Source organism: Syngnathus typhle, linkage group LG8, assembly GCF_033458585.1.
Source record: "Syngnathus typhle isolate RoL2023-S1 ecotype Sweden linkage group LG8, RoL_Styp_1.0, whole genome shotgun sequence".
NCBI lineage: Eukaryota > Metazoa > Chordata > Actinopteri > Syngnathiformes > Syngnathidae > Syngnathus > Syngnathus typhle.
In genome coordinates, this window is record NC_083745.1 from 14,428,748 (window position 1) to 14,444,342 (window position 15,595).

Genomic DNA, 15,595 nt, shown 5'->3' on the forward strand with positions numbered 1-15,595 from the left:
CAAATCCTCTAGATCCAGATGGATCGCCTTCAAAAATGGATCGAAAGCCACATGATTTGGTTGAGTGCAAGCACATGACAAAAGTAATCGAGGAGATTCAACACATTTTTTCCAGTGTAGTTGGGGGGTAAACAAAAATCAAAGTCAATGAAACATTAGCAGGAGTTCAAGTGTAAAAAGAACCAAAGCAAACAATTAAGTTCCTGTCAATGCGCATTTGAAAACTAACAAATTGAATCCAAATAATTTCCAAAACATGAAACTCCTCAAACCTGCACAACCTAGTGCCGAACCAGGAGTGTTTCCATGGCAACGGGGCCACGTCGGGTCACAAGTCGAGTTTGGGTTTGTGTGCATGTGTGTGTATATATATATATATATATATATATATATATATATATATATATATATATATATATATATATATATATATATATATATATATATATAATATATGTGATGTCTATAATATCTATAGATCTATATCTATATATGATATGGCTATATCTATATACATATATATACACACGTGTTTGTATATATATATGTATATATATATATATATACATATATATATATATATATGTATACATACACATGAATGTATCTATAAACACATAACATAACATAAAAAACATCTATGTATATATAGATATATACACACAACATAAAAACATAAATATAAATATATATTATATGTGTATATATATATATATATATATATATATATATATATATTATATGTGTATATATATATATATATATATATATATATATATATATGATTTTTTTTTTTTTTTAGTTCAGCTGCCCTCAATGAAAATGCGCACGTACGCATGGACACACACACACAGACAAACACACACTCACATCACACTGCACGCAATGCGTATTCAAACCTTTTGCATAATTTCCCATCCTTGATCAGTTTTGTTTTGAACTTATGAGTTCTGTAAAATAAAATGTATAATTATTATTGTTATTATTATTATATTATTTAAAGCACGTTCACCTGAGAATGAAAAATCAAAAGAAAATGGTTCAGCTCTTTCAACCCCTGATTGTCTTCGCTAATGTAAGGCTTGTTTCTGATAGTTCTTATTAATAATGTTGGGGATAAAAAATAATTCCTGCCTAAACGTTGATTGTCTGCTGCCAATCTTATGAATAAATAATAAATGTTTGTGCGCTTTCAGGGTGCAACATCACATCAGCATCATCACACACACGCACATTGAGACATTTTAAATAAAATAAATACAAAAAGTCCTCATAAATAAGAAAGACGTGGATATAAATATACTTTCGTGTTGTGGGGCAGAGCCGAGTTCCGTGTCTTAGATACTTTGAAATATAGATTTTTTTTTTTGTCGTCTTCTTTTTTGTAGCGCTGCCTCCGCCGTATGGCAACGAAGGAAAAGGAAAAGAGGGCTTAGCTTTGCGTTTCAGTTTAGGAAAGCGTTGGAGGCCAGCCTCTTCTGCTGGCCCAGCACGCTCGGAAAAGCCGCTGCCGCCACGCCGGACTGGGAGAAGGCCGCCGCCGAGCTGCTGCTCCTCAGCGGGTCCGACAGCAACGAGTGCGGGTGCGAGTGTGGGGGCGGAGGGCTGCTGCTGCCGCCGCTCGCCAGCGCGCCGAAGCCGGACGCGCCCTGCTGCAAGTGCGGCGACGCTCCCTGTGGGCCTTGTTGGCTTCCGGGCGAGACAAAGTAGCCGGCAGCCGCCGCCGCGGGACCCTGCGCCGACAGCAGGCCGACGCCGTAAGAGTTGGTGAGGCTGCCCTGCAGCACGGAGCGGCCCAGGTCCCCGTTGGCCAGCTGCTCGACGCCCGGCAGGAGCGAGCCATAGCCGGCCGCCTGGCCGAGGAAGCCGGCAGCGGACGAAGCCCCGTTGTAGTGCGAGTGCGGGTGCGAGTGTGGATGCGGTTGCAGGGAGAGGAAGGGGGATATCTGCCAGTAGAGCGGGTTGGACGACCGCTCGCCCAGGCCTCCACCCAGGCCGCCCAAGCCAAGGGGGGCAAAGCGCAGGCCACGTTTGATGGCCAACTTTCCGCGCGACGTGGCCGAGCGCCGACGCAGTTTGCCGGTGGTGCCGCCGATGAAGACGTCGTCGCTGCTGGGGTCCAGCATCCAGTAGTTGCCTTTGCCCGGGTCGTCGTAGTGGCGCGGCACCTTGACGAAGCACTTGTTGAGCGACAGGTTGTGGCGGATGGAGTTCTGCCAGCCCTGCTTGTGCTCGCGATAGAAGGGGAAGTTTTTCATGATGAACTCGTAGATGCCGTTGAGCGTCAGCCGCTTCTCGGGGCTCTGGCGGATGGCCATCATGATGAGCGCGTTGTACGAGAACGGCGGCTTGTCGTACTTGCCGTTCTTGGGCGCGGGCGACGTGCCGCCCGCACCGCCGTCGCCCTCCTCCGCGGCCGTTTCGCCGCCCTCCTGCAGCGTCTTGTCTGGCTCAGAGCCCGCCGCCCCCTCCGGGGACCTGTCCGCGTCCGAGACCGGGGAAAGGGGCTCGTGCAGCGGCGTGCTGGGGCCGCAAGAATCGCCGCGGGCCTCGCACTTAGTGGACGGCAGCAAGAGGCTTTTGATGCTGAACGACGACGAACATCGCACCGGCTCCTTCGCCTCCTCCATGCCGCCCGAGAGCGAAGCAAAACAAGAAAACAAAAACAAACAAAAAGTTTGCAGCGGCGTGGCGAGCTGCGCGAGCCCCCTTTTACGCACCACCACAACAAAAGTGGCGTCCCGTCCGTTCCCTTGCTTTCCTTTGCTGGCCTGGCGGGAAACGACTGAGTGACAGCCACGGGAGAAAGGCGCGCCACGGGATGAGAGAGAACGAGGGGGAGAGACAGAGAGAGAGAGACAGAGAGAGAGAGACAGAGAGAGAGAGACAGAGAGAGAGAGACAGAGAGAGAGAGACAGAGAGAGACAGAGAGAGAGAGACAGAGACAGAGAGAGCGCGCACGAGAGCGCACGAGAGCGAGAGAAAGGAGTAATTAAGGAGGAGCTTCGCTTGTTCTTTGCTTTTTCTTAGTTTTTCCGTCCTCTCGTGACCCCTCCCCCCAAAAGTCCATCATGCGTGACGTCGACAGAGCCGCGCTCCCGCCTGAAGCTCGTGCGCGTCGGTCTGCTTTGTTTTCTAAAGCACAATCATCATGTGGGCAAACACTGCGCGTGCACGACGCCTGTGCGCTCATGCGTGTGATTGGCTGCGGTGGGGGCAACAGACGCTGACGCACAACGTCTCACACGCTCACACTCGGACGTAGGTCCATCCTGGCAGGTTGGCGCCTCCCTTCGGCAGCAGCTGTCACTGCAGCTCATCTTCCTCTGCAAGTTTGGACCGTCAACCAAATGACGAGGATTTATATTTTATTTAGACGTTTGGCAAGTACAGTAGAGAATGCCGAAAGCATATAAACAACAATCAATAATAATCACTGACTTTGAAATGGCATTTGGGTGTTGTTACACACGTGTAAATACAGTATGAAATGTAAATAAGTGATTTTTATTAAACTCAAACGACGTGTTTTTGTTCCCAGGTGCATGGCGGGACCGTTGCATGAGCGTAGGCTGGCGTTTAGGGATTTACAGACTTATAAAATTTTGGGGGAGGAGTTATTTTCTTTGTTATTTAAAGTATTTCTCACAATCCTGCTTTGATATGATTTTTTTTTCACAAGAAAATCATCGCAAATAGAATATTTGTGAAGAAAATGGCGTATTTTGTCATCATTGAGTTTGCCCTGCAAGACATGAGTCAAAAGATGTTTGAAAAAAGCCCAAATGAAAAGCACAAGACACGTTTCGGCAGTTCTGATGAGCGTCCATTCTTGCGCTCCACTGCTCGGCAAATCTTCACACGGTTACCCAAAATGAGCTTTCAAAAGATTGGCGGCCAAATCATTTAACACCTTCATCAGCTGTGCAATTTGGTCATCGTGGCTGTGTGTTTGCACTCGCTGCACATTGTGTATGACAACAGTGCTCAAATCCAGATCACGCACGCACATGCACACAGGTCACCGTGTGCTGTATTAAATCTTTGCTGTGTGTGTGTGCCAGATGGTGTTTCTGTTGAAGTGGATATGAGCCGCCAACTAAAGCGTCGTTTGGAGCCCATTCACAAGCATGACAACACACGCGCACAATGAATCACCTCTCGTGGCAAGGCCAAAACAAGCATCCATCTCGCTTGTCTTTTGCATTCTGCATTGTTGGTTCTCTGTCCTCCAAATTGGAGCGCAGAGACAAAAAGTCAGCAAAGTGGACGGTCGCATACGGCCGAGGAGAGCCTTCACTTTTGACGGAAGCCAAGCTCTGGTCTTACTTTGCGTCCATACCCACGTCGGACGCGTCCCCGAAAGCGCCAGCTTAATTTTGTGGAAGCGTCTCATCTGTTTGCAGCCTTTGTGAGCGAGTTTGAGGTTTGGACATGCGGTCGGTCGCAATTTTTTGCCCCATGACACTGATTAGGAGCAACGTGTCCTCTGCCGGGTCGGCAAGGTCACGCCTTCATCTTCTACACCGAGCTCAAAGAATTTTTGGAGAACTTTGCATGAGCGCACGTGACACGTCTTCTCAAGCGTACGCCGCCACTCGCGTTGTCTTTCACTTCCTTGAATGACCTCTCTTCGCTTCCGAGGTCGTGCGCCGGCCGACCGTCGTCTCGGCCGACGGACGCACAAGCAGACAAGGACCGGCGGGCTCCAGGTAAGAAGCAGACGTGGTGTGATGTGGTGTGCTGCGTTTGCAAGCAACTCTTATCAAATATGACAGCATCGTTACAAGCATGAAGGTCATGTGACGCCCTACCTCGTACCTTCTAGGAAGGGCGGGACGTGGAGGGCGCCATCTGTCAAAGCCAGTTGAAGAACTCACTGGTGCAAATAAAACTATGTTTTGGGGGGTTTGCCAAACTCCCAAAAAACTGCAAACCTATTTTGCAAGCGCGCTTATTCTCGTCAATACGCTCGCAGTAAACCTGTATCATGAGCAGACCCACAGAAAAGTCGCTTGCAGACAAGTCAACCATTTTCTGCGGCAAGTTTTGATGAATTCCGGCCCTCAAAGCAAATATTTTGGCCATTTCTCTGCATACTCAAGACAAACACGTTGGGAAGATCTTGTCTGATTGCTGGCAAATCGGAAGTAGGAGCACTCGTTACAAATTACAAAGTGTATTTCAGATTTTGATGACCGGGCATAATCGTAGGCTTTGAGTGCCCCGGTCTGTCCCCATGATTCACGGACTCTAGGCTTTCCTCCCAAGTCTGTCTGGTCTCATCAAGTGGCGGCGGGCTATGATGACGTTGTGATTACAGCGCCGGTTGCATGAATAAAGGTCAGACTGACTCGTCGCCCGCTTTTAGGTCATGGTGAGTTTAGGGCTAATAATAGAACCGCATGTTTTGGGACCAAGCGCCTGTGCCATGTTTGGCTCCGCCCATAGCACGCCACACACGTGCAACATGCAAATGCCAGGCTTTTCCAGCATGCACACACACTGCACGGAGGCGTCCTCGACAGTGTGTCTGTGCAGCGTGTGTGTGTGTGTGTGTGTTTGACCGTGGGGAAGGGGGGCGTTAGGTTGAGTCGCCACGAGCCCCGCCGGCGTGTAAGCGTCCGTTGCAAATCAAAACATTGGCTTGATTCATTCTGGGATGTTTAGCGCACTCACCCACACACACGCACACACACACACACACACACACGCACACACGCACGCACACACACACGTCAGCCGTGTGTTGGGGCAGCTCACACACTGACCTACATTGACGCCAACTTGTACTGCTTGTGAATGAGTGCGAAAGACGCTCGGCCGGGCAAGATGGAGTGGGCGAGCTAGACTTAGCAAGCAACCTTTTGACTAGCTGAGCCTCCAAAGATTTTTGTGGGAAATGTGCCTGCCATGTTTGGTGATGACGCCAAGCGGCCAAGCGTGTGTGGTCGACTTGCTCCACTTCTTCTGCTCTCGGCCGTGGTGCTGTTTGAAGGATTTGTTTTTGCTCTCAATTGGACCTCAGACGAACTTCAAGGTTGACTGGAAGCGCCCCTAAAATCACATGACATGTTCTATGTCTGCTGCACAGCAGCAGATTGATGGAAAGCCGTATTGTGTGCAGCCTGTCATCAAGCTGCTCTTTGTTTGCTTTGCATGTTATCGGATGAACGGCGGCGGACGAGTTGCTGAACGTCGCCATTGGCGTGAAGCAAAATCTGATCATTCGCCGCGATGAAATCACAGAAATCGTTGCGTTCATACAATGTCATCGATGACACTGCTCTTCATTGACCAGCCCTGCCCGTAACCCACAGCAACAGCGGCTGATGCTTTGGTTCCGGGTTGCCGTCGCACGTCGTCACTGGCCACACTCTTTGTATCAATTGGCTTCATTGAGGCAGATTGAGCTCAATCAACCCAATCCGATACGTCAACACAATTAGGTTGAGTCAGCCGGAGGAAATTTCGATCGCCATCAAGACCGCCACCAAACACCACGCTTGCGCACATCGCCACGTCTCTCATGTGCGCGCCCACGAAGCCGAGAGAGAAGCCGAACAAGAAGCAGAAGCGACACTGCGCGCTCCTCGCGGGCCACTGTCCAGCTCTAATCCAAAGTAGATTAATGGGTCAGTTTAGTCAGGTTCACGCAGGGTTCAAGTGAGGGTTCATGCAGAGTTCAGTTCTCACACACACACACACACACACACACACACACACACACAGATGGAGCACGCTGGCGAGGCGGAATCACTGGGCCGAAAACGTGAAAAGGGAACACCCGCGCCAACAAGCAGGCGCGGCATTCAAAGCGGGCTAAGCAAGACAAAATTGGAAGCGTGCAAAGGCAATTTGTTGCCATCAACATTTGGATTTGAACGTTTTGCAGAGACGCCAGACCCGGAGCTCGTCTCCTGCCCACGTATCAAAGTCTTGCTCTTGACCCAGGACAGATTGCGGCACGATAGCTTCGGCACTACCCGACAAAATTTCCCTCATGATGAAGCGCAAATGGAAGCAAACAGTGGAAAGAGCCCAAGAAAAGTCACTTGATTGATCAAGAAGAACATTTGAGCGTGCCAATGGACTGTTGGCCGGTCTGTTTCCGCTTGACCCTTCTGTTATGTGGTGGGTCAAATTGACCCAAACTTAAAGTTAATAAAAAAGTTTTTGTAATTGAATTCAAGTAGTGTTTCAATACGACTCCTTCATATTCATCTTGATTCTGAGTCAGCGGGTCAGTTTGACCTGAAGTAGATGAAGTGTTGATTTTCATCACTGAATAAAAAGAAAAAAGATTTGTATTTAAGACATCGATTTTTACAGTGCACATTTTCTATTATCATTTCCGACACATTTGCGTCTCAAACTGACCCCATAGCGTAATTGCTACTCCTGAGAAAGGAACAGAACATGAGGGTTAAAATAGCCATGCGCTTTGAGGTCGGACTGTTTTGTTTTTTTGGGCCATGAGGTTTTTGTCCGCCCGACTCTGAAGCGGAAGCTGAGCCCGCCGCTTAGTTGATCTTGTCGAGGTCGTAAGGAAAACCCCACAGCCCCCACCCCTGACATCGGCGCCAACTTAACCATCAAAAAAATTGTCCGCATGACACATCATTTCTTGGACGGGCTCTTTGGCGGGGGTTTGTCTGCTGCCTGACAACACAAAAAATTATCTGTGGGAGTGAAGTAGGAGAAACAGCAATGTGTACATATTTTGTTAAGTCAGTCAAACTCGTATACTTTTTCATGTTCATATATGTGCAAATCATCTTATTATTTTATATAAACATGACTGCTCAATCAAGAGCACGGATATAGCACACAGAACTGTGTAACCTTCCAATACACATAGGCACAAACGGCGGACACAACACACACACAGGGCGGTGACTCTCCAATACACATAGACACCAAATGGTCAGGTGACGCTTTCCTGCCTTTCCCGGCTTTTCCGGACTGTATAAAACCTTCTGACCTGGAGAATGGGGGTTGTTGTTTCATCTGCTGCCGTGCCTCGTGTACTGGCCGCCATTAAACAACCCAAGATGTTACCAATAAAGAACCAACTGTTACTCTACATCTTTGTTTTCCTTGCTCAACGACGGACATCTCAAACAACACGCAACAGGAGCAACCGGCTTCAACAAAAATAACACACACGGAAAAGTTTCATTTCCACGCCAGCACAACCCAAAATGAGACAGCGTGTGTGATTGTGCACGTGCGTGCGTGTGCATATGTGCGTGTGTGTGTCCACACATTTACACTTGGTTGAGCCTTTTGGTCAGCGCGCAGTCGCTCTCAGTGAGCTGCGTTTTTAGGTCGCAGTGTTCTTTCTGCTGCGCACGCACGCACACACGCACGCTTACGCAGCAACGTGAGGGGAACCAAGATGCAGCAGTGTGCAGCTAGCGGGCACTTTGGCTGCATGGATGGGGTGGGGGTTGCTCTGCACGTGTGTTGAAGTAGTCATGCATGTGGACGCAAAGCAAAGCTGAGAGGCAGTGTGTGTGTGTGTGCGTGTGTGTGTGCACGCGTGTGTGCGCGCTTGTGTGTTGCCGCAGGGCTCAAAGCTTCCACTGCTGCGTAACATGTCGAGTACTTTTAGTAATGTCACCCCAACAAACACATGTGCACGCGCTGTACACGCACACAAACACGCGCATACGCGCACGCACACACACACACACACACACGCGTACGCACACAGGCATCATGTGAAGATGAACATTGCAAACGTTGTTGAAGAAAAAAAAGCCCAAAAGGAAACTTTGGACTTAGGCTGACCTTTCCTGTCATGTTTATTTTATTGCATGCCATTAAATAATAATATTTTTTAAATAATAATCTTGCTGTTTTCCATGTGTGAATTTCATGTGAATTTCATTTGTGGATGACAAAAATCTATCTGATCATGTATTATCAGTTATTATTATTTTACTATTAGTTACGCCGGCCGCAAAATCCAGAAACAAGCAGGCGCGCACACACACTGATGATGGGTTGCCATGACGACCGGCAGGAAGCTGACCTGGTTTGAGTAAGGACGTGCTGCTATCTAGAGGCAAGATAAGAATATGACAGCATTTGCGCTCTTGACGAGATTGACTAAAATCACAAGGAAACTTTCGATAACGCCATATTATCAATTGATCACTTAAAATCAATCGAGGGTGAAAAGCATACACGGAAGAAGACTGTTTTAGCGTAGTAAACATTTTGACTTGCATGTAAGGCCGTTCGTTAGTTTGAAGTTTTGCGGAATAACATTTCCAAATCTGACAAAACTGTTGTACTGTACATGACATCATCATCTGCATCATGTGGACGAGGAGTCGTGCAACGTTGTAACAGGTTTGTAGAGTTACAAACAAAAAAGCAAGAAAACCTGAAAGTTGATATCTAATTTCCGCAGATCTTTTTGTTTGTTTGTTGCTTAATTGTTTTGATAGAGTTGGTAGGTACATGGGGTGGCTCAGTGGGGCACTGGTTAGCACGTCCGCCTCACAGCTAGGAGGGTGCGGGTTGGATTCCACCTCCGGCCCTCCCTGTGTGGAGTTTGCTTGTTCTCCCCGTGTCCGCGTGGGTTTTCTCCGGGCACTCCGGTTTCCTTCCACATCCCATGGTGGGCCGATTGAGCACTCCAAATTGTCCCTAGGCGTGAGTGCGAGTGCGGATGGTTGTTTGTCTCTGTGTGCCCTGCGATTGGCTGGCAACCAGTTCAGGGTGTCCCCCGCCTACTGCCCGATAACGGCTGGGATAGGCTCCAGCAAGCCTGCGACCACCGTGGGGACAAAGTGGTACAGAAAATGGATGGATGGATGGATGGATGGATGGATGGATGGATGGATGGATGGATGGATGGATGGATGGATGGATGGATGGATGGATGGATGGATGGTACAAATGATTCGGTTGAAGTTGGTAAATTGTGTAAAACGTAAATAAAAACAAAATACAACGATTTGAAAATCGTTCTCAACTCATATTCAATTGAATACACTACAACGACAACATATTTAATGTTCAAATTCCATCCATCCATCCATCCATCCATCCATCCATCCATCCATCCATCCATCCATCCATCCATCCATCCATCCATCCATCCATCCATCCATCCATCCATCTTCTTCCGCTTATCCGGGGCCGGGTCGCGGGAGCAGCAGCTTCAGGAGGGACTCCCAGACTTCCCTCTCCCCAGCCACTTCATCTAGCTCATCCCGGGGGATCCCAAGGCGTTCCCAGACCAGCTGAGAGACATAGTCTCTCCAGCGCGTCCTGGGTCGTCCCCGGGGTCTCCTACCGGTGGGACATGCCCGGAACACCTCCCCAGGGAGGCGTCCAAGAGGCATCCTGATGAGATGCCCGAGCCACCTCATCTGGCTCCTCTCAACGTGGAGGAGTAGCGACTCTACACCGAGTCTCTCCCGGATGACCAAACTTCTCACCCTATCTCTAAGGGAGAACCCGGACATCCTGCGGAAAAAACTCATTTCGGCTGCTTGTATCCAGGATCTCGTTCTTTCGGTCACGATTCATAGCTCGTGACCATAGGTGAGGGTAGGAACGTAAATCGACCAGTAAATTGAGAGCTTTGCCTTTTGGCTCAGCTCTCTCTTTACCACGATGGACCGGTACAGAATCCACATTACTGCCGACGCTGCACCGATCCGCCTGTCGATCTTGCGCTCCATCCTCCCCTTACTCGTGAACAAGACCCCAAGATACTTAAACTCCTCCACTTGGGGCAGGATTTCATCCCCGATCCGGAGAGGGCATTCCACCCTTTTCCGATCGAGGACCATGGATTCGGATTTGGAGGTGCTGACCCTCATCCCGACCGGTTCACACTCGGCTGCGAACCGCTCCAGTGAGAGCTGGAGATCACGGCCTGAAGAAGCCAACAGCACCACGTCGTCTGCAAAAAGCGCAGAGACCCGATGCTGAGGTCCCCAAACCGGACACCCTCAACACCTCGGCTGCGCCTAGAAATTCTGTCCATAAAAATTATTAACAGAATCGGTGACAAAGGGCAGCCTTGGCGGAGTCCAACCCTCACTGGGAACAAATCCGACTTACTGCCGGAAATGCGGACCAAACTCTGGCATCGGTGATACAGGGACCGAACCGCCCTTATCAGTTGGCTCGGTACCCCGTACTCCCGAAGCACCCCCCACAGAACCTCCCGAGGGACACGGTCGAACGCCTTCTCCAAGTCCACAAAACACGTGGACTGGTTGGGCAAACTCCCATGCACCCTCGAGGATCCTGCTGAGGGTGAAGAGCTGGTCCACTGTTCCACGGCCAAGACGAAAGCCACACTGTTCCTCCTGACCTCCCGATGGACCCTCCTCTCCAGCACCCCTGAATAGACCTTACCAGGGAGGCTGAGGAGTGTAATTCCCCTGTAATTGGAACATACCCTCCGGTCCCCCTTCTTAAAGGGGGGAACCACCACCCCAGTCTGCCAATCCAAAGGCACTGTCCCTGATGTCCATGAGATGCTGTAGAGACGTGTCAGCCATGACAGCCCCACAACATCCAGAGCCCTTAAGAAATCCGGGCGGATCTCATCCACCCCCGGGGCCTTGCTACCGAGGAGTTTTTTTAACTACCTCAGTGACTTCAACCCCAGAGATTGGAGAGTCCGCCTCAGAGTCCCCAGGCCCTGCTTCGACAATGGAAGGCGTGTCGGTGGAATTGAGGAGGTCTTCGAAGTATTCTCCCCACCGACACATGACGTCCCGAGTCGAGGTCAGCAGCACGCCATCTCCACTGTAAACAGTGTTGACATGGAACTGCTTCCCCCTCCTGAGACGCCGGATGGTGGACCAGAATTTCCTCGAAGCCGTCTGGAAGTCATTCTCCATGTCCTCGCCAAACTCCTCCCACACCCGGGTTTTTGCCTCAGCAACCGCCGAAGCCGCGTTCCGCTTGGCCATCCGGTACCTGTAAGCTGCCTCCGGAGTCCCGCAGGCCAAAACGGCCCGATAGGACTCCTTCTTCAGTTTGACGGCATCCCTTACCGCCGGTGTCCACCAGCGGGTTCGGGGATTGGCGCCACGACAGGCACCAATGACCTTATGGCCACAGCTCCGGTCGGCCGCCTCAACAATGGAGGCGCGGAACAAGGTCCACTCGGACTCAATGTCCCCCGCCTCCCCCGGGACGTGGGAAAAGCTCTGCCGGAGGTGGGAGTTGAAGCTCTTCCTGATAGGGGATTCCGCCAGATGTTCCCAGCAGACCCTCACAGAGCGTTTGGGTCTGCCAGGTCGGACCGGCATCTTCCCCCACCATCGGAGCCAGCCCACCACCAGGTGGTGATCAGTTGACAGCTCCGCCCCTCTCTTCGCCCGAGTGTCCAAAACATGCGGCCGCAAATCCAATGACACGACTACTAAGTCGATCATCAAACTGCGGCCTAGGGTGTCCTGGTGCCAAGTGCACACATGGACACCCTTATGTTTGAACATGGTGTTCATTACAGAAAATCCGTGTCAAGCACAGAAGTCCAATTATAGAACATCGCTCGGGTTCAGATTGGGGAGGCCGTTCCTCCCAATCACGCCCTTCCAGGTCTCACTGTCATTGCCCACGTGAGTATTGAAGTCACCCAGTAGAACGATGGAGTCCCCAGAAGGAGCGCTCTCCAGCACTTCCTCCAGGGACTCCAAGAAGGGTGGGTACTCTGAGCTGCCGTTTGGTGCATAGACACAAACAACATTCAGGACCCGTCCCCCCACCCGAAGGCGGAGGGAGGCTACCCTCTCGTTCACCAGGGTGAACCCCAATCTGCAGGCGCCCAGCCGGAGGGGGCAATAAGTATACCCACACTTGCTCGACGCCTCTCACCGTGAGCAACTCCAGAGTGGAAGAGTATCTAAGCCCCTCTCGAGAGGGCTTGTACCGGAACCCAAACTGTGCGTGGAGGCAAGTCCGACTATATCTAGTCGGAACTTTTCTGCCTCGCACACGGGCTCCTTTCCAGCCAGAGAGGTGACATTCCATGTCCCAAGAGCCAGCTTCTGCAGCCAGGTCCCTGCCTTTGGCCGCCGCCCAGCTTGCACTGCACCCGACCCCTTTGGCCCCTCCCACAGGTGGTGAGCCCATGGGAAGGGGGATCCACATTTCCTTTTCGGGCTGTGCCCGGCCGGGCCCCATGGGCGAAGGCCCGGCCACCAGACGCTCGCCTTCGAGCCCCGCCTCCAAGCCTGGCTCCAGAGGGGGCCCCGGTGACCCGCGTCCGGGCGAGGGAAATCTGTGTCCATATATCTTTTTCATCATAAGGGGCTTTTTGAGCCGTGCTTTGTCTGGCCCCTCACCTAGGACCCGTTTGCCATGGGTGACCCTACCAGGGGCATGAAACCCCAGACAACATGGCTCCTAGGATCATAGGGGCACGCAAACCCCTCCACCACGATAAGGTGACGACTCACGGAGGGGTAATGTTCAAATTGATAAACTGAATTGTTTTTTGCCAAATAATAATTAACTTAGAATTTCATGGCTGCAACACGTCCAGTAGAAGTTGGGAAAGGCGGCAAAAAATACTGAGAAAGCTGAGAGAAGCTCATTAAACACCTATTTGGAACATCCCACATGTGATCAGCCTAATTGGGAACAGGTGGGTACCATGATTGGGTATAAAAGGAGCCTCCCCAATCATGCTCAGTTATTCACAAGCAAGGATGGAGTGAGGTTCACCACTTTGTCCACAACTGCGTGAGAAACTAGTTGAACAGTTTAAGAACAACATTTCTCAAAGCAAAATTGCAAGGAATTTAGGGATTTCAACATCTACGGTCCATAATATCATCAAAAGGTTCAGAGAATTTGGTGAAGTCACTGCACGTAAGTGCCACGACCGGAAACCAAGACTGAATGACCGTGACCTTCAATCCCTCAGACGGCACTGTCTTAAAAACCGACATGAGTGTATATCACCAAATGGGCTCAGGAAAACTTCAGAAAACCAGTAAATACAGTTTTTCACTACATCAGTCAGTGCGGGTTAAAACTCTACTATGCAAAACAAAAGCCGTTTCTGAACATCCAGTAACACCGCTGGGTTCTCTGGGCCCGAGCTCATGTAAAATGGACTGATACACAATGGAAAAGTGTTTTGTGGTCTAGTGAGTCCACTTTTCAAGTTGTTTTTTGGAAACACTGGACGTCGTGTCCTCCGGACCAAATGACAATGATGAAAAGTACATACAGATTTTGGAGCAACATATGCTGCCATCCAAGTGACGTCTTTTTCATGGACGCCGCTGCTTATTTCAGTAAGATAATGCCAAGCCACATTCTGCACGTGCTACAACAGCGTGGCTTCGAAGTAAAAGAGTCCAGGTTCTCCCCTGGCCCGCTTGCAGTCCAGACCTGTCCCCCACTGAAAATGTGTGGCGCATTATGAAGCATAAAATATGACAGGGAAGACTCTGGACTGATGAACAACTGAAGTGGTTCATCAAGCAAGAATAGGAAAGGATTCCACATGAGAAGCTAAGAGAATTAGTCTCCTCTTTTCCAAAACGTTTATTGAGTGTTATTAAAAGGAAAGGTGATGTAACGAAGTGGTAAACATGCCCTTTCCCAATTCCTACTGCACGTGTTGCAGCCATGAAATTCTAAGTTAATTATTATTTGAAAAATAAAATAAAGTTTATGAGTTTGAGCATTAAATATGTTGTCTTTGTTGTATTCAATTGAATATAGGTTGAAAAGGATTTTCAAATCATTGTATTTTGTTTTTATTTACATTTTACACAATTTCCCAACTTCAACCGAATCCAGTTTGTAGATATATACGGCCAAGTTCCATATCCGTGGCATCAGAGTTGAACTGTCTATGTCAGGGGTCGGCCACCCGCGGCTCCAGAGCCGCATTCGGATCTTTAGCACGCCCCTAGCGGCTCCCTGGAGTTTTTGCAAAAATGCGTGAAAATGTTTTTTGTTGTTGGTGGTGGTGTTTTTTTAAATACGGTTTTAAGATGGTAATCATGACTCAACCATCCTTATGTTGTAAAAATGTATTAAGTTGTAAATATATTAAAAATACCAAATTTAAGAATGACGCGAAATAGCAAAATTGCGTCATAGCCTGCGACACAGCACAGGTGAGTTGTAAACAAACAGGTGTGTGAGTGATGGGCCATGGATTCAAAAGGCAAAAAGAGAAAGATTGCTGACGAGAGCAGAGGCTTTAAGAAAGAATGAACTGAACTCTTTGCTTTCATTGCCAATGCTGAAGCATTGCCTGCATGTTTGATTTGCATGCTACATTTGTTGCTGATCACCCAGTTGCAACTGAGAGGAAAGGTGCAATTGCAGTGCTGGTGGAGAAATTTGAGGACCGAAAAAACAGTTTCAAGAAGTGGATTGCATCTCCAAACTCTACTACTGCTGCAAGTTTTGTTGCAGCCCGGGAAATAATAAAACGCGGAAAACCATTCATGTTGCAGTACATGAAGGATTCATTCATTAAAATATCAGATATCCTCTGGTCTATGTCATTGTTTCAAGAAACAGTTGAGTGTCAGAGACATATTTGTAGTATCAAAGGACTACAAAGACCACCAGCACT

At 49.3% G+C, this 15,595-nt stretch overlaps 1 protein-coding gene across 1 annotated transcript; it reads right to left on the reverse strand.

The window, feature by feature from the left end:
* Window positions 1-802: 802 nt before the first annotated feature.
* LOC133158329 (forkhead box protein G1-like) lies at window positions 803-3,058 on the reverse strand. The gene has a single exon (XM_061285474.1). The coding sequence runs from the start codon at window positions 2,628-2,630 to the stop codon at window positions 1,446-1,448; it is 1,185 nt and encodes a 394-aa protein (XP_061141458.1). The 5' UTR covers window positions 2,631-3,058; the 3' UTR covers window positions 803-1,445.
* Between the last annotated feature and the right edge of the window lie 12,537 nt (window positions 3,059-15,595).